The 25768-nt window shown below is 38.5% G+C and overlaps 1 protein-coding gene across 1 annotated transcript in view; it reads left to right on the forward strand.

The window, feature by feature from the left end:
- The window catches only part of LOC139474570 (beta-1,4-N-acetylgalactosaminyltransferase bre-4-like), a 36437-nt gene extending 11486 nt beyond the window's left edge, over positions 1 to 24951 (forward strand). Inside the window, exons 2-8 of the mRNA XM_071257634.1 lie at positions 1088 to 1511; positions 3327 to 3559; positions 7394 to 7581; positions 11343 to 11465; positions 16497 to 16592; positions 19862 to 20000; positions 20741 to 24951. Coding sequence (XP_071113735.1) covers positions 1184 to 1511; positions 3327 to 3559; positions 7394 to 7581; positions 11343 to 11465; positions 16497 to 16592; positions 19862 to 20000; positions 20741 to 20776 — 1143 coding nt within the window. The 5' untranslated portion in view covers positions 1088 to 1183 and the 3' untranslated portion in view covers positions 20777 to 24951. The remainder of the gene's footprint in view (positions 1 to 1087; positions 1512 to 3326; positions 3560 to 7393; positions 7582 to 11342; positions 11466 to 16496; positions 16593 to 19861; positions 20001 to 20740) is intronic.
- The last annotated feature ends 817 nt before the right edge of the window (positions 24952 to 25768 follow it).

Raw genomic sequence — 25768 nt, forward strand, 5'->3', positions numbered from 1 at the left:
AATGAAATAAAAGTGTACCAGTAATCTGTCCACAGAATTTCAGGGAGAGGCTCTTATCATGATTATGAGACTGAATGAGTATATGTATAGCACTGTGCTACACAGAATAATATGGCTTTGAAGTTGTAGTTTAAAAAAGAGATTGATTAATGAGCAATCATTAATCAGAATCTGAAAGATTATACATTGAAAATGTTCTCTCTCTGTATCTTTCCACAGGAAAGTTCTTGGTCAGCCTTGTTGTTCACTGATAGTTAATCCTGGTTAATGGAGCAAATACAATTTTTAGATAGCTGGTCTTTGTCTTTTACTTCAATGTTCTGTATCCACATTTGTTTAAATGGTGTGCACATAACATTTCAAGGACTTAGAAATTCATTTACCGTATTCGACGTGATAAGCGCCCCGCTCCAATAAGCGCCCAGGGTGATATTTGCTAATATATTGGCTAGTGAACAATCCCAATCAGCACCCCTTCCGATTGATCAATGTACACAAGACTTATTTATTCGTGTATAATACACACTCGTGTGTTATATCACCCTTAATTATGGGCAATTAAATACTTGAAAAATATATCTGTCGTATGTAAACATTTCAGGCTGTTAGCATAAACCACGAAATTTACGATCTTTGAACTCAAAATAATATTCCAATAAGCGCCCCCTATTTCTAATTTTGAGAGCGCCCTGGACGCTTATTACGTTGAATACGGTATGAGACCAGCCGAGGAGAGTGGTGGGGTAGCGTTTCGGTCGTCACGCTGAAGGACCGGGTTTGATTCCTTACATAGATACAATGTGTGAAGCCCATGGAATAGTGCTTAAAGTGTTGTAAAACTACATTCACTCACTGTCGGCTGAGTCCTTGAAGCGATGTTCAATATGGGTCTTTTGATGCTTCATGAAGTCTATCTTGAACTTGTTCATACTGGAGCAACGTATGACATGGATCAAATTTAGATTGATTAACATATCAATTGTCATTACTGATAAATCAAGACAATAAATCTCGATGACCGTTTATACAGGTCTATGTTTTCATTGATAATGAGACATAAGGTGATGCTGTTCTTTTTTGTTTTCAGACAGGAGGTGAACAACTCTCACAGACCTGATATAGATCTGTAAACATGAAGAGGCGGAAACAGTCCATCCAGTAATCTGCACCACTGCCTTGCATAATGCTCCCCACAAGCAAGAGGATGAGGATCTCACCAATGGCAGTAATTAGAGCTACACTGCCCTACATACGCTCCTTCTTCGTCAGTAGATTCATGATCGTGGCATCAGTCCTGGCATGTCTTTTGGTGTTTGAGTTTGCCTTCAACTTCATGATCCACTTCAATTCTACATCAGGGATGTCAATGTATTTGAGGGGCTTCCTGATGAAACAGAAGACTAATATTTCTGGAAACAGTCTCCGGCATTTGTTGACAGGAAGACCTAACAGAGATTCTTCAGGTGATAAGCCCAGGCTGCCTCTGTGTCCCCTCATCCCCTCTAACCTAGGTAAGTTCTTACATTCTTGTGCCCCATAGTCAGTGCAGGGTTAAAAATTCCTGTATCTTAGTGCTGACTTTCTTGCCCTCTAGGCGGCGGTCGGGTAGCCTAGTGGTTAGAACGTTCACTTGTCACGCCGAGGACCCAGGTTCGATTCCGGACATGGGTACAATGTGTGAAGCCTATTTCTGGTGTCCCCCACCTCACTCACTCACTCACTCACTCTGATGTAGGGCCTTACTTTGTCCTGCCCCACAGTGCGCGCTGGGTTCGATATGCCATATTTTAGGGCCAACTTTTTGCACTCCTAACCTAATCAGGCTTGATAATGAGTGCAGGGTTCGAAAGTCCTGTATTTGAGTGTCATTAGTGTATTTTGTGTGTATAATACACATGGCTGAATTAATCATTTGAAAGTTTGCATTATATATCATGTATATCATTTACAGTAATGGAGGCAATAATTATTCGTTTCAACCTTGATTATTGTCTGTGTCCGAATTTCTTTTGTGGACAAACATAATATTCACATTTCATAATTTATAAAATATGAAAAAGTAAAAAGCATAAAGGGAACACAAAGTAAAATTCTTGGCACAATAAATATGTAGGATATCACAAAAAGAATGTTTTGTTAAGGTGGGCAGATACAAATCCTGAGATCATATTGTAGAAGTTCTGTATTTCCATGCAGAAAGGAAATACTGGGCGTTCCCACATTTGGTCAGTATTATGACCCATAAAAGCCCCGAGTAAGACTGGCCACAACTCTATTAGAGCAATTGATTTAACCTTTGATATAGTGGCAGCATGTGACAGACATTGGAGGAATGATAGGGTACAGGAAGACATGTGCACATCATGTGTTAGCTGAAACATTTTTCCCTGAATCACACTGTTGTGCTGTCTGTTAAATATTCCTCTAGGAATCACCAACTATATTGCTGTCTAAGATCCCACAATGCCGTTTAGAATGTGGTCAAATGTAACAAATGTTATTTTTGGGATAACACTTTCTTATAAAGTACAGATTCTAGTACTTATTGTGGTTGAATCACACCCGGGAATTCAAACCCACATTCTTATAGTGAGGAACCTAATCGCCATCACACAAAGTCAGCGATCTAACCCACTCAGCCACTGAGGCTTCAACAAAATGAATGTCCTACAACTGGTAGTCTAGATCACATACTTAGTGTACCCCTCTGACAAATATAACATTTGTTACTTTTGACCACTTTCTATATGGCAGTGTGGGTTCAAATCCCGGATGGGACTCAACCCAAACAAGTACTACAATCTGTACTTTACTAAGAAAGTGTTATCCCAAACATAACATTTGTTACATTTTGTATTGCACGCACACAAACACAAACGTTAAACCATTTCACCTCACCTCACCTCACCTCACCTCACCTCACCTCACCTCACCTCACCTCACCTCACCTAATTGGCCAAGTAAAAAACATGTTGTCGGTGATGATATGCCATATGAAGAGATGTCATAGTGCTTTAGTTTTGAGGACCATTGTAGAAAAGCGACAAAACCCTTTACATATTCCTAAGAAATCTCTGCTAAAAACAAAGTAATGTTGAGTTCAATGCGATGTGCATTCATTGATTATATATCATGTATAGGCTTAGGCATGAATTCTCCATCATCATACAATGACATTTGTTCACTTTGGAATAGCAACAATTATTTATACAAAGTCGTCTATTCGATTATGTTTAGGTTCAAATAAGAGTCCATGCATCTATGTTTATGAATACGCCAGTAATTTCTTTTATGTGGAGAATTTTACTCTTTATCTTCTTCTTCAGAGGGTCCAGTGAAAGTTGACAAGAATGTGTACAGCAATAGAAATATTGAGGCCATGAATTCTGCTGTAAAGGCTGGAGGTCGGTGGTGGCCTGACACTTGCACGGCTCGGCACCATGTCGCCATCATCATCCCATTCCGGGACAGGCCATCCCACCTCAAGATCTTCATGACCAACATCCATCACTTCCTGCAGAGGCAGGAACTCGACTATGGCATCTTTGTCGTGGAACCAGTAAGTACAAATCCTAAGTATGACACACTGTACATTCTGTAATTTGAAGTTGACGGAGGTCATCCATCACTTCCTGCTGAGCCAGTCTCTCGACTCTAGCGTCCTTGAATTGTATGATAGGCATTACTAAGAAGTTGACGGATGATAATGTAGACCAGAGCTCCAGATAAGCTGCGTATCTGCATAAAATACGCATCAGAAATGCACAAATATGCAGTAAAATAAAATCCAAGCGTATAAAAATATGCAACGAACATTACAGATACGCTACAAAAATAAAACTTGTGCCTATCATCAAAATACCCTGCATATTCGTTTAGCAAATGAGCAACTTATTTTGAAATTATAAACAGGCATTCCATCAACCTTGCCAAACTCCATGATGACAGTTAAATGATGATCATTTGCCATGACATTTTCTTGTGGAAGTATCGTGGTATTTTTGAGTCCTATAAAGCTCGACATCAGTTTGCAGGGACTAGATGAATAGTTTTTTTTAAATATTTAACTTAAATACCCACATGTGTAAAAACTAGTGGGTAAATTTGCATACCCAGATAGAATTACTGATACCCAATGAGTTTAGAATGGATGGGTAAAATACCCACAACACCAAAAGCTTATCTGGAGCTCTGATGTAGACACAATTTATTGATAACAACTTCATTTTTGACTGAAAAGGCAAGGTTTCGGTATAGATTGACAATGGTATAAGGATCTATAAGAAAATGTAGCCTTTACAGTAAATAAAGAGTTGTTATCCATAAATTGTGTCTACTTTGTATAGCGTCTTTGTCATGAAGTTAAGTTTGTCAATATATGTATAACCTACCTGGAGTAGATAGTTGTTTGGATTAATGAACATTATTCCAGTATATGGTACAGGTTGCCTTACCTATCTCTCGAAGTGAAAATATCTCACCATATTACCCAAAAGGGTCTACGGGTCAAGGGAAATGACCTTTTGATGAATGCACATGTAGTGATCCACACAGCTGATTGGTCAGATAAAGTATTATGATGTGAAAACCGTGAAAACCGTGGAACCAGTGTATGTTGACTCCAGGGTTAAAAGTTCCTTGTATTTTAAGGCACACATTAAAAGAATATCCTCCAACAACAAGTATATAATCTTCTGGCAATAGTTATAATATGAAGCCTGTGACAGATGTACTTTCACCCAAATACAAAATGCTGAATATTTGTACGAAATTAATGCACAAAAGGATTCACAAAATAAACATGGGCATTCCGAAATTAAAAAGGTATTATTCTTTTTACGGAAAATGCATCTGTGTTGAAGGGGTATTTAATAGGCTAGGAACTATAAAATAAAACTTAAGTTTTGTCAATGTTTAGTCAAAGTCTGCTGAGATCTCTGCCGTTTAATCTTTGACAACAAATTTGTCTCCTTGTGTAGAAGTTGAGGATTATGTGGTAGGGCTGAAACGATATTCCGGGACACCGATGCATTGCGATTCACTCCATACTATACAGTGCACGATACGATTTTAATAAACTTTTATCACAGATACGTTTTAAATGAATTTCAAATCAGAACCGAGTCATAAAAACCTAGGGACAATAAAATTTTCACTACACAAATGTACGTCTTCAAAAATACAGCGGCTATGCTATCTTTGTATATCAGTACCAGTGCAAGCTTTCTGATTGGCTGAGCGGTCTCTAACTCAAACATGTCGGAAAAAGCAGACGCTCATCCTTTGCCAGAGAAGCCACCGGGGACTTACTGTGAAAATGGCAAGTTACTGGTACTTATCTTGTCCATGTAGGACTGGTACTTTTGTGTTTTCAAGCCATTACATAGAAATGCAAGATGATTCATTAAGTTAAAATACTCATTACAGTATATATTTTATGACTCAAGAACATTCATTCACTTTCATTTAATTCTAATAAACTAAGTTTAGTTCATTTATCTCTTGTCTTCTCTTGTCACTATGAGTATCGTAGCGTATCAAGATACGTATCAAATCATGATGTAAGTATCGAGATACATATCGTATCGTGACATAGGTGTATCGTTGAAGCCCTATTATCTGTGGGACTTAATTTATTGGGGCAGTTCCTTGGTGAAGGACAGGTAGTTGTCACATGTGCTTGTGTTAATTGTTGTGTTAACACTAGTCTGCGTTCATAAGAACAATTAGTACAAAATGGGTGACATACATGAACTTAGGCAACCCATTGTTCTTATGACATTCAATTAAAATGTCTGTGACTTCATCTACACTGGACAGTCATCTTCTACAATCAGAATCCCGTCATGCCATCAAGCCACTGAGGCAGTTTTGCAAGCAATCATATCAATGGATCAATAGGCATACATTAGCTAGGCAATGATACTTCTCAGTGGGGCTTACTGAAAATATAGCATCCGATATCGGGGCCCCTGTGGGCAATATAACACTACACAGATACCGTATTTGACGTAATAAGCGCCCAGGGCGCTCTCAAAATTAGAAATAGGGGGCTCTTATTAGAATATTATTTTGGTTGAAAGAAAAAATGTTTGTGGTTTATGCTGACAGCCTAGTATGTTTATATATACGACCGATGTACTTTTCCACAATTTAATTGCCCATAATTAAGGGTGCATAAATAAGTCTTGTGTACATTGATCAATCGGAAGGGGTGCTAATTGGGATTGTTCAATAGCCAATATATTAGCAAATATTGCCGTGGGCGCTTATTCGAGCGGGGCGTGGTAGCAGGAAAGGACTGTGCTCCTGCCCAGCAGTTGGTATGTTATTAGAATAATCAATATACATGTAATAACCATATTCTGTTAACTGAATCAATCGTGTTATGCCAGGGGACTTGAAGATGGTTTGTTAATGGGATGAGGTTGTTTTATAACCAACTCTCGGAGAAGATGGTTCTTTGTATGATAGAATGTTATTCCAGTTACGGGTACTGGAGGACTAAATCAAGTGTACTTACCACTAGGGCTGGGACGAGTCCAAATTTACTCCCTGGGTACCCGACACCCTATTACCCAGCCCTACCCAGATACCCGCTATAGGTCTCAAGAGTTTGGTATTGTTTTACTGCAGCCCTTGCAAAAACTACTTAGATACATGTATAAAACGATCTGGTCATGTATACACTGCAGTTGATAGACGCTTTGTCCTTACTCGAACATATAAAACTCAGAACGAATGCCTGTGTAGCGGCCATAAAATTTCTGAGTCCCGTGACCTTCTGATCAAAGGTCGGACGCCTTGTCCACATGACCAAAGAGGTTAACCCCATCAGCAAGCTGACAAGGTAAGGATGTCATCTGTGGGATGACTCCACGCCCTGCTACACCTGCATAGTAAGAAAGAAATGTGAACATTTGCTATACTTGTAGTGTAACCGTTGAGTTTTATTTTTAATGTCATTAAACAGTATGTCACGTGACTGACCACGGGTCAAGGTAGTCATGTGGGTACCAAGGTCCTACTCAGGCCCCACCCGACCCAAGTACCCGAGTTAGCCGTCCCAGCCCTACTTACCCTTGGAGAGAACTCATCACACTGTGTTACCAGTATTTAGAGGTCAAGTGTATATCCATGCAAAGTGTGGGCATGTGCATTGCGAAGAATTCCAAAGCTGAGTGTTCTGTTAAGTGGTTAAGTATTATAATGGGACTGACTTGCGTATTATTTTTAAACAACAATAGTATGCCAGTCAATAGAACAGTGTGCATTCTCAGCTCCCTGGGGAGTATACAAATGATACTAGTTATAGTGTCACATGACCCAATTAATTGTTCAAATATGACACTAGAAACTTATTTTGAAAAAAACCTGAAATTTTTCTGTGCAGGTATCGGATGTGAAGTTCAACAGAGCCATGCTGTTCAACATCGGGTACGCTGAGTCCATCAAGCAGCACAACTACACCTGCTTCATCTTCCACGACGTGGATCTGATCCCGGAGGATGACCGGAACCTCTACACCTGCCCGGAAATGCCCAGACACATGTCCGTTGCCATCGACAAGCTCAAGTACAAGTAAGATCTTCAGTGGAATCTGTCAAATCATGGACTCAGACTAATCTGTATACCAAAATCTGTACACCTAAACAAATTAAATGCATGGCCTAAGAATTTTTTAGTGGTGATGGACATCTTCCTGAGGCAAGGGTATAACTGACCTTGTCGAACAAGGCTAAAATTCTTGAGTTACATTTTGGCTGGACTACTGAGTCTATGCACAGTCAAATCAAATTCATGTCACGAACTAGACATCCAGTTCGTAAACAAGATGGATTTCAATGTGCAGATTTCGGTCGACTGCAGGATTTGCAGTGCTTGTGTACCGCCAACAAGGTGTCAACAGATGTTTTGCAAATCTTTTCATGTTTAGAAAGAGGTGCTCAAGTGATTTGATGCACTTCGCGAGGTAACACATGTTTTATTACAATATAGATCTTGATTATCGATCAGATTGTTTTGACGGGGCACTACCATTTTGTTTGAAGCAAATGCAAGTGATATGAGAGATAGAATCTGATTGGTCAGTTGGAGGGACATTACTCAATTTAGCCACTCGTAGCACTACGACCGAGCCTGGAAATTCTAGCGTAGTTCGGCAAGGGTGGAAACTGGACTTTTAGTCAGTTAACCCCCTTGCCTCGGGAAGATGGGTGATGTGTGGTTGTCATGGTTATACCAGTGTGTGACAGCCCTTCAACAGGGCCACCATAGTCTGATCTTCGTCCACCAGCAGTATGTTGTGGCACACTTTGTTATGACCATCTTACATCAAAGTCTAAAATAGATGTGTCTGCAACAGTTAAGAAAATTATATTATAAGTTTTTGCATAATTAAAAATATGTGAACAAACTATGGAATGGGAAGGCAGTCTGCATTGAATCAATGCATTTTTGTGGTTCAATAAGGTTGTTTTTTAACAAATTTGTCATTGTGTGACAAGGAGTATTATTATGGATACAGTAGCTGACTCTAAGATGTATTCATTGCCTGATCAGGATGAGAGATATGTTCATGTGTATTCATGAAGATTATTGGATGACCTGCTTTGTGGTGTTATCACAGGGCCAACAAAACCATTACAGTAATGAATTATTCACCATTTTACTTCCAGATACCATTCAAACTGCATAAAGCATGTCAGTAAAATACTTGATATTGAATTTGTCCCAGAACACCCTCCCACTTCCAGAAAATTCGGGATTGATTTAAATAAGATTGTGTCCTGGTAGTGCATGCTTATCTAATTAGTGCAAAACGGATGACTTTCAAAGTAGTATTGATTCCATAGGACCAATGTTTGTTGCACAAGGGGATTAAGATTGGGAGGATAATATGATCAGTTACCTTGGTTCTATATTCATGATGTTGTTGTGGCAAACCTCTGGTCAGCTGGAATAGCGTGTCAGTTGGTATATGAGTGGTATGTGAGAGTATGGTTGTCATCACTTGACCACTGCAGATGACATCACTGTTTACTGCGAGGATTGCTATGGTAACCTACCTTTAAAATAATGGACACCAACATCCATTTCACATTTATAACTTGAAAAGTCATATGAAATGGAAATCTTTAAATGGAAAGTTTTTGATGCAGTATGCAAATAACCTACCTTTAAAATAATGGACCCTGACATCCATTCGATGCTTGAGAAAGTTCACCAAATAGAAGTTCATATGAAAAAGGAATTCACACATGGAAAGTTTTTTTATGATCTTTGTAACTAAGAATAGTCACCATGACCAATTCCTTTATGTCTTGGGGATGACGTATAAGTACTAAAAGTGTAGGGCACACCAACAGACAGGCAGGCTGCTTGTTGTAATGGTGGACGTGACTCCTTGATCCTGTCTGGTCTTTGGGGATTAGGAGGTAGAATAAGTGCCCACCAATTCCTGGGTGCATTGACAAAGAACTTGGTCATGTTTATTGCAACAATTCATAGAAATAGTGGGATACATTGTCCCAAATGTCTCAAAAAACATATCGAATTATGGATATGATATATAAAATATTGCACCCAGGAGGTATTCTACACCAAGAGCTCTAGATTACCCCATAATGACATGAATATTGTAATAGTAGGTAGCATGTTGAATAGCTCTATGGTCTGACTTTAGAAAGTTAACCACTGTAATTACTTCAATAACACATAAGACATATGAGTAGTTGTGTAAGTATTATAACATGAGTACTTGGTAAATGTATTCCAACACATCTTGTTACGAGTTTATTTCCTAGTCATGCTAGTTGAGACCCGTGTTAACGCAGAAATCAGTATGTACAGAACTAATTTGTGGAATCAGTAGATATCCACACAATAAATAATTAGCAGAATATATTGAAACACAGAGGATGAGGTTTACAATCATAAAAAGCAATACAATGGGTCAAATGTGTGGCAGCAGGACCTATTACATAAGTCTCTGCACTGACATATTTTCAGAATTTTTCACATGAGAATGTCTTGAATGATTGGGGCACGTGTGGCCCAGTTGTCTAAGGCACCGCAATTCGCAGTGTCCCTTGGGCCAGTCAGAAACCTATGATTGTGGGTTCGAATCCAAGTTGACCCCGATTATGTTTCTAGGTTTGTCAGCACCATAAACATGCTCCTGGGTTTCACCGAAATGGTAAACGTCTGAGACCTGCATCGCTTTGGGCTTTCCTCCCACATTAAGCTGACACACCGTGATATAACTGGAAACCCAACTCACTCAGTCTTGAATGAGGCACATGCTCTGTTCTTGAATCTAGATAACAGTGCTGGAAACAGGCTGAAAAGTCTGTTTTCCAAAAGGTATCCTGTCCACACTGGACTAGTAGATAAGTCATGAGGCACATCATAGAAGATGTTGATTTGCCTTCGTCTCACTCCTATACAGGCACAAACAGTCATTTAGAAACTGTTTCCATTTGAAATATAGAAAAACATGTCACTTGACATTTTATGTCCACTTCAATTAGCTGCCACTAACAATCATCAGTAATAAGCTTGCAATGTATGTAACCCACCAGGAGAAAAGGGACCTCATGAGTTCAAGGAAACAATTGTGCTGTGACATCTGAAAGAAAGACGTTCGAAGTCAACTTATTTCCAAAATAATTGCGGACTGTAAGAAAATATCGTATTTTTCACCTGTGTAATGTAGTAAAAACATTATTTCAAAGAATTTCAGAGCACATGTCTACTTTCAACTAACATTATATCTAAAACCAGCAATTATTACATAAACAGTTATAAGTCTGAAAATAGGACTTTTCAGAAAGTGAGTCATCAAACGTCTCTGTAATAAATATACTCTTCAAAAAAAGAAACGTAAAGCCAGATTTGTGTGAGGTAGGAAAATGCATATTTACGGGGAACCGTACAAGGTATTGAGCCAAAATGTAGTGGAGAGAACACTTGGTGATTGTAGTCATCTCAGTTATCGGTACAGAGGAAAAGTCCTGCCCATGGAAGAGATGAGTTTGCAAAGCACATCCTGGGGAATGATCATGATGATAGCCCACTCGGTCTGTTCACTGTTTACCCTACCTAGTGCTCCGCGATGAGGTGATAAAAGAAGGATTGAGAGTCAGTATCATAGGTCTTGGGTTCAGTATCCATGTTAAACTGAGGCACTAAAACCAGCATAAGTCCAGACTAGTACAAGCAGCCACACATGTTTCTTATATTTATGTATTAATCTTCAACCCTATTTCACGTAGGTCATATTGGTCAAGTGAGAAACATTTCAATGTTTTTTGTTGAATGTTGGTTGTTTCCTCTTCCAGGTTGCCCTACACCCAGATATTTGGGGGCGTCAGTGCCTTGACACAGGAACAGTTTATACAGGTGAACGGCTTCTCCAACAAGTATTTTGGATGGGGCGGTGAAGATGATGACATGTTCAACAGGTAATACTTAGACAGCACACATGGTACAGAGCTCCAGATAAGCTGTGTATCTGCGTGAAATACGCATCAGAAATGCACAAATATGCAGTAAAATATAATCCAAGCGTATCAAATACACAACGAACATTACAGATACGCTACAAAAATAAAACTTTGTATCATAAGAAAATTGTGAAGTAACCCTGCATATTCGATTAGCAAATCAGCAACTTATTTTGAAATTATAAACGGGCATTCCATCAACCTTGCCAAACTCCACGATGACAGTTACATCATGATCATTTGCCATCACAATTTCTTGTGGAAGTATCATGGTATTTTTGAGTCCTATAAAGCTCTCGAACCCACACGACACCAGTTTGCAGGGACTAGATGAATAGTGTTTTTAAATATTTAACTTCAATACCCACATGTGTAAAAACTAGTGGGTAACAGAAATTTGAATACCCAGATAGAATAACTGATACCCAATGATTTTAAAATGCATTGGTAAAATACCCACAACACCAAAAGCTTATCTGGAGCTCTGTGGTACAATGAAGGATTTCTGGTGTGATTTACAGTTTTCTATCATTTTCTTTGGTTAATCTGGAACTTGGTGTGTATGTCAGGGCAACTCATTAATAATGTATAAACCTGGGAAGGTCTTGGTTAAAATACGTCTTCAGCAACCGATGCTTGTTGTAAAAGCAATTATGCTTGTTGTAAGAGGTGACTAACAGGATCGGTTCGTCAGGCTCGCTGACTTGGTTGATGCATGTCATGATATCCCAATTGTGTGGAATGATGCTCATGATGTCAATCACTGGATTGTCTGGTCGAGACCAGATTATTTACAGACCACCATCATGTAACTGGAATATGGTTGAGTGTGGTGTTAGAGAGCAAACAAAAAAACATTAATATTATTTACATGAGTATGCTTTTTTATGGATTAGAGCTAAAATATGTTCTAAAACTAATAATTTTTTGTTCTCATACTAACATTTTATCTATCAACAGCTCAATATGTTCCATGTCCCAAGTCCTCTAAACTTTTATTTGCTGTTTACAAATTCCTTTAAAATTGTTAGGTTGAATTGTGCTGATGAGCCTTCATAGATGTAAACCGATTCTGCATCTTTATATGTCACTGTTATTAATACAGAAACTAATGTGATTTATTAGTTGCAAAATTGCAAACAATTAATGTGGCAAATGCAGATTTTCTTTATTTGACGAAGAAAATGTTTGTTGAAATTTCCTAAATACACAAAATTCTCTTAGCCTGGCAGACAGCACTTGAGAAGTCACAATACTTATTTTTGTGTTCACTTACGTTTCAAGAAAGTCTCTGAAACACAATACTTTTTGGTTATTTATCAAAATAAAACAATCCTTTAACCTTTATCATTACTTTGTCAAAACGAATCTTTTCAACTTTAGAAATAATAACGATCCACCAACATTCCAATCTATACAGAAAGAGCTCAATGAATTTTATAAATTAACAAAGTATACTTCGGTCATTAATTGTAATAGAGATTACTTTAATAAGCTTTGGTCAAGTTGTCATGCTTTATTTCTTTGGATATATTGTCATGCAAAACTGTGTAAGTGCTCTAGAAAAATACACAAATTAAAAAAAAAAGAAAAAAAGTCTATGAACCTGAAACGAAGAGTGTGGCCAAATGTCTATATTGTACGTTCCAGTACGGGACATTGTCAATATTATTCAGTACTCAAGGCTGCAACTTCTGGATCCATGCAAGTCAATTAGTATCCAGTCTGAAGACATTTATCTCCATTACTGTATATACGGAGTCACTTTGTGATATATGGATGGTACTAGGAGTATAGTTTTACAGTCTACGACACGCCAGGGATCCCTTGTCTGTGGGCACAATCAATAAGCAGAACACTAAACCTGCAGGCAGGGGCTTGTCGGATGAGGAGGCCCATCACTTGATGTTGGTTCTCCTCCACTTGTGGAAGAAGACCGCTGTAGGCACTCTTAATTAGGTTGAATCATATTTTATTGAGACAGATGTAAAGATTTGACGACAGTGAACCACTTGCTAGGTGATCTCCTGACAATTATACAGTATATGGTTACACTGTAATACACATAGTAATGACGTATGTTAGAGGGTGTATATGTACAAGACATTTGAACTGTGCATTGCCTTTCTACTTGATATAAATTATTTTTTATTTCTTTGTGATTGTACATGATAAATCTACCCAAATTACATTTTCCAAAATAATAATGTCTCCAGCCAGGAGTTTCTGGTTAGACTTTGCCAAAGTAGTGATGGTGTTTGTAAATGAATCAGCTTACATTTGTCTGTATGTTGGACGTTCAAGACTGTCTTCACAGACATACTGTATTTGAGGTGGAGTAGAATTGACCTTAGTTATCAGATAGTTAAGCAATAGCTATGAAATACATGCTTGTCCATATGACAGTGATCCCGTCATATACTGGCTCTACGCTTGTTGGGGGGCGGTGGGGTAGCCTAGTGGTTAAAGCATTCGCTAGTAATGCCGAAGACCCGGGTTTGATTCCCCACATGGCTACAATGTGTGAAGCCCATTTCTGGTGTCCCCTGCTTGATATTGCTGGAATATTGCTAAAAGCGGTGTTAAACCATACTCACTCACTATGCTTGTTGAATGGACTCCGCTCCACAGAGCCATCTTAGGGCTACAATTGTCATCACATAAACTTAAAATTGTCATAGTGTTCTGCTTGTTTTGTGGAACTCCACAGCAAGAAGGGCCACAGGTCTAAAACGGTTGAAAGTCACCTTCTTCAAAATAAACAGACTTGCTGTACAGAGTTGCATCCCTTAGGCAGCAAAAAGCCTAGGTTTACCAGCACGATACCCATGATCATGTATTTCACCAAACTAGTAGATGTGTAAGACCTGCATCACTATTGGCCTTCTCTTTACAAGAAGCTGAAATGCTGTGAAAGAACTGGAATATTGTCCAACTCACACCCACTCACTCTTTCTGTGACAGGTATAAGACAGCCATGTTTGCCTGGACAGCTTGGACCCATAGTGAATCCAAGACTCAATTTGCTCATGTTATCAGTCACTGGTTCAGACTCAGTTATTAACAGGTCACAATACTGGAATATCGCTGAGTGCGGCATCCTACTACAGACATAAATAGGATACTATGGAGCTACTAAATAAACCCACTGAACTAAATCCTGGCTTCAAATAGAGCAAGACCCGTGAAGATCCATGGTAGAATAGGTCTTCAGACTGGATTATTTACAGACCGCTGTCATATAGGTAGAATATTTCTGAGTCCGGCGTTAAACCACAAACAAGCAAATCTAACAGAGCAAAATACAGAAAGAACAGCTAGAGATTCCTTTGAAATTACAGTAGTGTTCTGAAAACAAAGTAGGTGTTGAAATGTCATGTGTGGTCAACTGGTGAACTGATTCAGTAATTTATTTCTCACCCTACTTGTCAGCAGTAGAAACTAACATTTTGAGTCCCCTAGTCCCTACAATGATAACATATAGCAAAACCCTAAAAAAATGGCAAATTTCTAATAGTCCTTATGATACCTTAAATATTGGGCAGTTTGGCAAGGACTACAGGACTAGTATCTGATGAAATGCATTTGGGACATTTTGCTGAAGTATAGTTGTAAATGTTTTGTGTCCCAGGTAGAAATATACAGACAATGGGTTTTATTACTGTTAGTGAGTGAGTACGGATTGGCGCTGCTGTTAGCAATATTCTTGCAATGTCATGGCGGAGGACACCATAAATGGGCTTCACACATTGTACCATGTGGGGAATCGAACCCGGGTCTTCGGCGTGACGAGCAAACGCTTTAACCACTAGGCTACCCGACCACCCCATTACTAATTAGTTATGGTGTGTTCAAGGGGCGTAATATGATCAGGGTTATTTATTCATATTTTGTCTACAAATTCAGTTCCTTTTGGTTATAACAATAACAAGAATTTCAAGTGTCCGAACGGACCACAATAATAATTGTTATTTATAGTTTACAACAAAAAAGTCCTTTTTGTCCTCAGTAGTTATGAGATCTTGCTGTCCAGTAATGATGACTACTCATTTGTAGGGCTGGGACAATACACCAACTGTGCAATCCGATACGTATCACTATACTTGCATGTGCTCTTATCAGTGGTGCATAAGCCATCTTTTTTATAGACAGGATGGCCAAATACCTGGCACATTAACAATTTACTGTTGGCAGTGTCAAGTCTGGCGCATTGGGTGAAAATATGTACCTTTTCACTACTCATTTTCACTTGTTATTAGTGTTTAGTGTAAAATTTATCAAATAAAACATTTAAGGTTAGAAATATAACTTTTTTTTCTTAGTGTGGGATCGATACTTGGATCAGGAAGTAAAATATTGCAATTCGGTGTATCGTCCCTCTACTACACATCTGGGTACTAAAAGATTGTGAATAAATAACAATATCAATATGTATGCATAATTATTGATCATAAACATTTTCTATCAAAGCAAGTTTTGTCATGTAGTTAAGTGTATATAGGAAGTGCAGCTGTTTGTATTGACGTCAAGGTTGGGAGGGTGCCATAGGTACAGCATGTGTTGAATGTTCAGTCAGCTGCAACTCTACTGATTATAATAATAATATGTACCCCAGACAAATGTAATTGCTGATTTTACATATGTCTTGCATCTAAAAATATACCCAAGATGAAGTTATATGTGTTCAATCATACTGTATAATATCGCATGTCCTGATGTGCTTTAAATTGCATCTGAAATACATATTATATATGGGGAAAGATCTGTGAATCATTGTGTAACAAGTTGGCAATTCTTTTAGCTATGCCGGTTGTGCTTAGACGGAGCCGGTTGTAAAAATGGCCACGAGAAGGGCACGAGTCGCTATTCGGCTTGTCCTGGAATTACAAGAGTTGGTCATGAATGAACTGAAGATGTCAGAGCCAGGGCCCCTTTAAGATGGCTTATATGACTTGTTTAATCAATGTTGTTGTTTTTTGTATGTTTCAGGATACACAGTGAAAACTTTAATATCATGAGATATTCCTCAGAAGTAGCTAGATACAAGATGTTATCACATGCTAAAGATGAGCCCAACCCACAACGGTATGTATATATCAGAATAACATATTATCCATTGTAATGTCTCATAGAACTGGACATTGTCAATTGTGGTGTCTCATAGAATCAGTTGGCATCATTGTGTCTCACAGCCATTATAATCTTAAACAAACCCTATGTCCTGGTTTGAGACTGTAGGGAGAGTTACCGTATATCGCTGTGTATAAGGCTACCCCACGTATAAGATGACCCCCTGTACACGCCTTCGAAATCAACCCAAAATCCTATACTCCGTGTATAAAGCGACGTGGAATGAAGCACATCACAAGTGCGTGCACAACCTTATATACCGTATTCAACGTAATAAACGACCAGGGTGGTCTCAAAATTAGAAATAGGGGGCTCTTATTAGAATGTTATTTTGGTGAAAAAAAACAGAGTTGAAAGATAAATTTCGTGGTTTATGCTGACAGCCTGAAATGTTTATGTACGACAGATATATTTTCCACCTCGGGGTGCTAATTGGGATTGTTCACTAGCCAATATCTTAGCAAATGTCGCTGTGGGCGCTTATTAGAGCGGGGCGCTTATTACGTCGAATACGGTATGCAATAAAAATATGTATATCTTGTGTTGTTTTTTTCTCGGTGATTGGTAGGTTCAACACTACATGGGGATCAGGTTATCATACCTTGGTGTGGGATATCACTCATGTTGTCACTGGTTTGTCTGCCCCTTACTTCACTATTTACAGGCTGCCATGATATAGCTGGAATATTGCTGACCAGGGCGGTGTTCAACATAGCGATTGTAGCGCTACGACTGCTGTAAGCCTATGTTAAAGTATGGGAGTTACGATCATCTTAACACTACAAATGCTTTGTGGATCAGGGTGCTGGATAGGAATCCACATTCTATCACTCTCTCAGTGGCAACAGGTTTTTGTTACCAAAACTATACAAGGAAAAATATCTAAAAATGTTGCAAAATCTCTCTGTATTCAGTTCTTAAACATTACTGTGTTGATTCCACTAGTAGATTCCAGATTGTTATCTGTGGTTATATTGTACGATGAAAATTAGTTGAAGAAATTCAAAGACATTTGGAGAAATATCATCAGTGCATATTCTGCTGTATTGTTCTGAGATATGTTTACAACATTTTATGGGTAGACATTCACAGGTTAAACAGCTGTAGTGCATTTCCATGAGGATCAATACACTTGTAGAAGGGTGTGAAGAGTTGTCTCCCTTACGCCTAGATTAGTTGAGGGAAACTGTGAGAAGATGTTGACTGATAATGGTAAAATTGAGATTTTGCAGAAGATGGAATATTAGGTTTTTATAACATGAAATATCCATAGCATGTGCTCAAGTCATGAAAACTGACAGAAGAACAACTGGTCTGATAGCACTATCAGCCCCTAGGCACTTCAGTCCACTGCAGCGTGACTATGCTTGCCGTAAGAGGCGACTAACAGGATCAGGTGGTCAGGCTCGCTGACTTGGTTGATGCATGTCATCGATCCCAATTGCGTAGATCGATGCTTATGATATTAATCACTGGATTGTCTGGTCCAGACTCGATTATTTACAGACCGCCATCAAATAGCTGGAATATTGCTGAGTGCGGCGTTAAACAACAAACAAACAAACAAACAGTCCACTGCAGCATATGTACCTTGTCCCCTGTCCTGAACTGTTGCACCCCCCTTCATTCACCCAAGTAGAGATGTAACCATGATGATATACTGCTTTGTCAGCCTGCAACTGTAGCCACAAGTCCGAAGCCTGAGTCTAGTAAAATTCTGTTCGGTCTCATAAAATCAGCCAATAAATGCCATATGATAACAGTAAAATCTATTGAAATTGATGCGAAGAGCGAAGTTCGGACCGATGGACTCAAAAGGTTTTGGCACGGACTGGTTAGTTGCAGTAGATTTTGTCTAATATGTTTAAGAGCTCTATACAATATTCCTAAACCTGTCTCCTAAATCATAAAATATATGAAAAGGGAAATTAATTATACAGCAGTATTGCTGGCATTAAGGAAATTAAAACATCAGAAAGAGAACCTTTCGCAGTTTTATATCATCATTTCACACAGTGGTTTTAGTTAAATTTGGTTGACTATAACAGGATATTAAGGACTTTGATGAGAGCATTTGATGCATTTCTGTTATAATAATGATGTTTTGTATGTCATAAGTTACATAATAAAATAGGGGCGGTCAGGTAGCCTTGTGGTTAAAGCATCGCTCGTCACGCCAAAGACCTGGGTTCGATATAGGTGCATTATGGAATATTGCTAAAAGCGGCGTAAAACCATACTCACTCACTCATAATAGGGTGAGGTGAAATGGGGTTTAACGTCGCGTCCAAGATTATTGCACTTATATAGCGACGTGCATACACGTGTATGTGTGTGTGTGTGGCTGCTTGTACTAGTCCGGACTGATGCCGATTTAAAGTGCTAGCACACTGAGATACCATGCCGCAGTTTAACATGAATACCCCACTCAGACACAGTATACTGACTCCGAGCAGACCAGTCCTTGTTTTAGCCCCTTAATGCCGAGCGCCAGACAGGGTAACAAGAAGTACCATCTTTTAACGTCTTTTGGTATGACGCGGATGGGGTTCGAACCACTCATAATAAAATACTGTCACAATTAAAAGCAGTGAAAAGTACAATTTTTTCAGTTTTCTGACACCCTCATAGTAAAGTAATGAGTCAACGTGTTATGTCATCACAAGACTACAGATCAAAATAAAATCACATTTCTACTTCTTATTCAATATCTCTCCCAATCAAAATCAGGCAAACATTTAGTTGGGGTTCAGGTCACAGGAACTTTCTATTCAGCCAATCAGCATGGAGGTTTCTAAATGCTTGGCACAAGTAAGCAATGCTTTCAAATCAGCAGATCTGATTCCTTTATCTTAATGGTGAGATATGTAAAATCAGATTAATATATGAGATTTTAGTGCGATTTAAGATATACCATGAGAGGGAGTGTTTATTCAGTATATGAGGTCTCGTAACCAAGGTTACAAATTCAATTACTTGCTATTACGCATTTGAATAATACCTCAAAGTGAAGTGTGTGGCATGGTTGGCAATTCTAGACACAATGATTATTCTACGTACAAATTTCTCTCCAAATAAATGGTTAAACATCTGATCATATTTACATTTTGGCAGGACATAAGTTGAATATAGATGAACAGTACTTGTCTTGTTAATGTAATATTTTAAGGAACATTTTATGTTAATTTTTATCTTAAACTGATATGGTTTCCACACTGCTTCAGTCACAAGTTATTAAAAGGCAGTGAGAGTCGCTACAAGACTGACGGCCTCAACAGCCTGAAGTATGCCGTACTGAGGATTGAACTCCGGAAACTCTATACCTGGATACTTGTGGATATCAATGAGAAAGAAGTCATGCAGGTATGTCTTATTTCACAATATGTAAAAAGTAAGTCATTCCACGGTATTTGATTGGCTATTCAAACAATATTTTGTGTTAAACTGGAAAAACATAAGGCTATGCCCACCAGTGGTCTGATGTTTCCTGATTGATTGATAATAAGGTGGGCAGGCTTCAGTTGCTTATTGCGCTGAACTATGTCACTGAATTGTATCGTTGCCTTTGTTTTTTGTGTTAATGATTAAATAAGCTGTCTTCGAAGTTTTTGTTGTTGACATATTTATTTATAAGAATGAACTTCAATATATTTTTGCATTACGCATACACAATGTCCACACCAGCGTTTACAGTTGTACCTCTATAAATACAAGTTAATATAAAGTCAATTTTTTAAGTATTTAAGATGAGTTTGAATTAAGCATGTTAAGTGGTTGTTAGACTTGTAAATGGCTTGTCATCACTTTGTTTAGTTTTGTCAGAGCCTAGGTGTGTGTATATAAAGTTATATCTCTCTGGCATTCTGTATTCCATTATTTTTCTCATCAAGGAATACATTTATGTTGGAAGGCCCTTTCCCAGGTTGATTGTACTCAACTGTTTATTTGGTTACATACTACTTTGAACAACCCAAAAAAAGAAATCACTGCCCGCCTGCATTTATTTTCAAAAGTCATTGCCTGAGAACAAATTCTTTGATTTCCTTCTATTATGCCTAAGACAACAAATGTAACATAGTGTGTGTATTTCTGTTGCATTTTAGGACACCGGCCCAGACAAGAAGGAGATGAAGAGCTAGCACCTGCTGCTGCTGCTGTTGCTGCTGCTGCTGTTGTTGCTGCTGCTGCTGCTGCCCTGCCTCTAGACTGTGATAATCTGTACAGACCTGTCATGGGTGACCACATTGTGTTATTGCTGAAGTCATTGTGTTCATTATTTACTAGTCTGCCATCAGGAGTATGTGAGTGTATGTGTTGTAGTTGATAGTCCTGGGATGTACATGAAGCAGATTAGGGTTCTAATACCAGAGATAACCTTGACCTGAAAAACTTGGGGTCGTAGGGCACCACTAGTTAATTTCAAGGGCCTTACAAGAATATGAGGGTCCTGTTAAGAAAAGAAAAGGTAATGTGTACTGTACTGTAACATTTGATAATAACTCTAATCACAGGACCTTTACAAGGGCAGATCCAGCATTTTTAAAAGTGAGGGGTCCAAAATATCAACATCCTCTCTCGACACACTGTATAACTTTCCTAACTCATAGGTTCAAGTCCTAGATTTACTCTGATTGTGTTTCTTGGTTTGTCAGCACCATTACCGTGCTTGTTGGGTTCCCTAAAGTGGTAAACAACTTCATCAATTTGGCCTTTCCTCTTTCACAATCTTACATTCGTTTATATGACTTGAAAACTGTTCTCAGCCAACTGCTTGAATTTATCTCTGTTCATTGAAAAATACTGAATTTTCCATTTCTCAAGAAAAGTGCTGGTATTGTATTAAAAGTACAGTCAAACACTGTTGTGTCGAACTTTGATGTGTCAAAGTAAAAGGGGTGATCTGGTAGCCTAGTGGTTAAAGTGTTCGCTCGTCAAGCCGTAGACCCAGGTTCGATTCCTGACATGGGTGCAATGTGTGAAGCCCATTTCTGGGATATTGCTGGAATATTGCTAAAAGCGTCATAAAACCATACTCACTCACTCAAAGTAAAAACTTCATCCTTGTTTATTCCCTCCTTATTTATAACTTTTGGTTGTGTTGAGACTCGGGGTAACTTAAAGTATTTATGTAGGTCCTTCAACTTCGACACAGCCGTGTTTGACAGTACTTGAAAAGTGCTGCAATTGTATTGAGAGTAGTTGAAAATTGCTTGAAAAATCAATGGGACAAACCTCCTCTTCAAAGATTTATAGAAATAATTATATTACTCTAATTTCAATCACAAAACAGTATGAGGAAGCTTGACCCATATCACATTACCAGCTTGGTGCTGCTCCGTCTCTGACTGTTTCCTGGATTACAATGTGTGTGGGTGTAATGTCAAACATGTCAGTCACAGTATATACAGGGAGGGGGTTTACTGATGGAGTGTAACGTCAAACATGTCAGTCACAGTATATACAGGGAGGGGTTTGCTGATGGAGTGTAACATCAAACATGTCAGTCACAGTATATACAGGGAGGGGGTTTACTGATGGAGAGTAACATCAAACATGTCAGTCACAGTATATACAGGGAGGGGGTTTACTGATGGAGAGTAACATCAAACATGTCAGTCACAGTATATACAGGGAGGGGGTTTACTGATGGAGAGTAACATCAAACATGTCAGTCACAGTATATACAGGGAGGGGGTTTACTGATGGAGAGTAACATCAAACATGTCAGTCACAGTATATACAGGGAGGGGGTTTGCTGATGGAGTGAATGCTGAGTACATGGTACACTTGACCAGAAAACATTTACAAGTATTTATAGTTTCATTGACATTTATATGCTTGTCCATCCGTAAAGGAAGGCTTGAGTTGATGTGCCAAAGTGTGTTGTACGTAAGTAGGTGGCATGTACGAGGGGGTATCAAACAGCTTTGAGCCTTGCTAAATAACTGAAATATTATCTGAAGCTTTAATTATTTTTCAACATAGTCCCTTTGTAGTTCCCTCACTTCTCCAGGTCTGTTATCCCTGTTTTGTAGATGATCAAATCCGGGTCTGTCAACCAGCCCTACAACAGCAACATATTCTTGTTTCTCAGATCCTGATAATGGGTTTTTTCTTCAAATTTGAAAATAGGTGGCAGTCATTAGGAGTGACTAAGGTGGATACGATAGGATCTTGTATCCACAGTCCCGTGCAACAGCAACTGCAACATGCTGATGTGAACTGGAGCATTTTCTGACAGAGGAAAAGACCAGATTGATGTATGTCACAAATGTTTTCCTTGATAGATCTTTTAAATCAGGTGACATAATATTTACCATGTTTTTACCAATGATTCCATTTGTGGAGCTGGTGGTGTGTTCATCATCCAGAGCAGGGTTCACCATCCAAACTCTCGCCCAAGCTGAAATTCCCTCGTCCTGTAATAAGTGTGTCACATGATGGGAGCCACCCACGTCCAGCTCACAGCCATTCAGCATCAGTCTGTTGTGATTGACCTGGTGTAAGCATGACAACAACTTAGATATACAAGGCTCAAAGTGTTCAGATATACCCTTGTATCATATATGTTCAGATATACCCTCGTATCATGTCTGTCCAGGGATTTATCTAGATCTGCGCATATCAGTGTGCAGCAAATGTCAGTAAAAATTAATAAGTTGGAATTTAAAAATTCTAAAAACATGTTAATACATGTATATAACTAATGGGATGGCTTGGTCGATATGACCTGTATTTCACTGATAACAGGACGAATCAAGAGCAAGAGGCTTGTTTGTGCATGATTGTAATGACTGTAATGTTAAAATACCTCTGCAATTAGGAAAATAAGAACTTTGATAAATGACAATTTTGAACAATGTAACATAATGGTTTCCCACTTTGCCTGACAAGGGCACTTAGCTTGTGATCCTAGACAAATCAGTGACATTGTATTTACTCCGTTTCCTGTCATACCTCTAAGGTATTTAGTTAAGAATCTCAAACCCAATGGTTACAGCCATGTCTGTGCTGAACCAGGCATGCTGTGAACCTTCACATTTCACACTCTACATTACTGACTTACCCTGTATCAAAATCAGTGGCACAAGTGTCTCTGCCATCTAAAGATAGTTCACTGTGCAGAGTTGCATCCCTTAGCTGCACCAGGATGCCCTGTGTGTCAGATATTTGCAAGATTACAACCCTTGGTTTGTTAGCACCATAGAGGTGCAAGTAGGTTCACCACAGTGGTAAAAGTGTAGGACTCGCATAGCTTGGGATTTCTTCCCATATCACATCAGCAGCCATATCATAACTTAAATTATAATGCCTAACATTAAAAACAATGTTTGAAAATTAGTTTTGACATCATTGCAAACATGACTTTACAAGTATTCAATTTCAAGACAGTTGATAGATCCTTCTCATGAAGATCCAATAACAAATTTTATGAAACTAATTTTCTGATAGACTCTATGACCGAAAAAAATCATATTACATAATATGTTTTTATCTATTTACTTTATATGCTCTGGTATTATAATTTTCAAATGCCACTGGCTCATTATCCTGACATTTGATGGTATGTTTGCTTGTTTGCAATTATTTTTTTTCATCTATTTCTTCGAACATGTTGAAGGAAAAACAAGTAATTTAACATCCTTAGTGGATAATACTCATACAGAGATCTACCTGTTTGTAATATACTAGTCTGTCTAACAGACCCTGATACAAATATATCAAATACAGCCCATGCAAGTCTATAATGATTGGCAAGTCTAGATTACTGCAGTATCAGGAAAATGAAGAGAGTCTCTAGGCTCCTTTTTATTATATTTTTATTAAGATAATTCAACAAGGTTTTTTCTGTATGATATATTCATTTCAGAGACTAAATGTTAGTCAAGGAATATACTATAGGCCATTTTTGTCAACCAGTCATTTAGGTACCACCATTTTCAAGTTTCCTGTTCATGTTTATCAGAAGAGAAGTGAGGAATGGTAGTGATATTAGATGGATTGATGGATTGGAGCCCACAAACAGGTGCAATGTGGGAAGTCGATTTGAAGTTTCCCCTGCGCTTGCTTGTCAGGAATATGGTAATTTTGGTGTGACGTACAACCGATTGAAGCTTTCCTATAATCCCCAGTTTCCCCATGTAAGCCAAATGCATGAGATGTATGGACAGTTTAATCAATATGGTCTGTACTGGGACAGTGTGACATGCCGTTAATCACACTTTTCGGTATTTTGCTGAAAGTGTAATTAATATTAATTTTGTAAAAAAAACTATATTTATGTTTGAAGTAGACACAATATATGGATAACAACCTCTTTTCCTTAATATACTATTATTGCCACGTTTTGGTATAGATCCTAATACTGTTACAGTATGTCCTGATACACTTATTCATGAATTGTGTCTACTTTGTCAACTGCCAACCTGTAAGAAATGCCTATCAAACAATACATGTATATTATGTCATTTACATATCATTTATCAATAAACAACTTGTATGTATATCACGTTTCACGTTTTGTTGCTCACTCCTGGTGTCCAAGGTCAAGGTCGATAGGACACACTCTATAGTGATAGTTTACAACACCGCCAGTGTCGGTGTTTCAATTGGTAGACGTATATATGTAAAGTAAACATGCCTTTTGAACCTTCTGCATTCAGAATATCCAATCACATGTCCTGGATCTTAGCGAATGGAGTAGGGTCTCCAGTCTTCCAATGTCACTTCGCCATGCAGAGTTGCGTCCCCATAGTCGTACCAGAATCCGAATGTCCTTGGTCGAACCCCAGATTCGGCCTTATTCTGATTCTTAGTTTGTCAGCCACACATGTGCTTGTGGCTTTAAAAATAGTGGTAAATGTCAACTACCTGCGTCACTGTATTTTTACTCTCACATTAAGAGAGACTGCGAAATATATTGTGCAAGGCGGGATCAAACCAACCACGCCCACATTGCACATCAAACAAGCCGGAAGAAAAAACATATAAACGTTTACGTTTTGTCGTGTCAGCCTGATAAACTATACAAATTCTGGCAAATGTCCTATTAACGTGACCAGACTGGCACTTTTACATGCCGAATGGTCAGTTTCGGCTGTAACATTTGATTCACTCATTCGCACCTGAAA

Source organism: Haliotis cracherodii, unplaced genomic scaffold (assembly GCF_022045235.1).
Source record: "Haliotis cracherodii isolate W230 unplaced genomic scaffold, xgHalCrac1.p SCAF_3, whole genome shotgun sequence".
Taxonomy (NCBI): Eukaryota; Metazoa; Mollusca; class Gastropoda; order Lepetellida; family Haliotidae; genus Haliotis; species Haliotis cracherodii.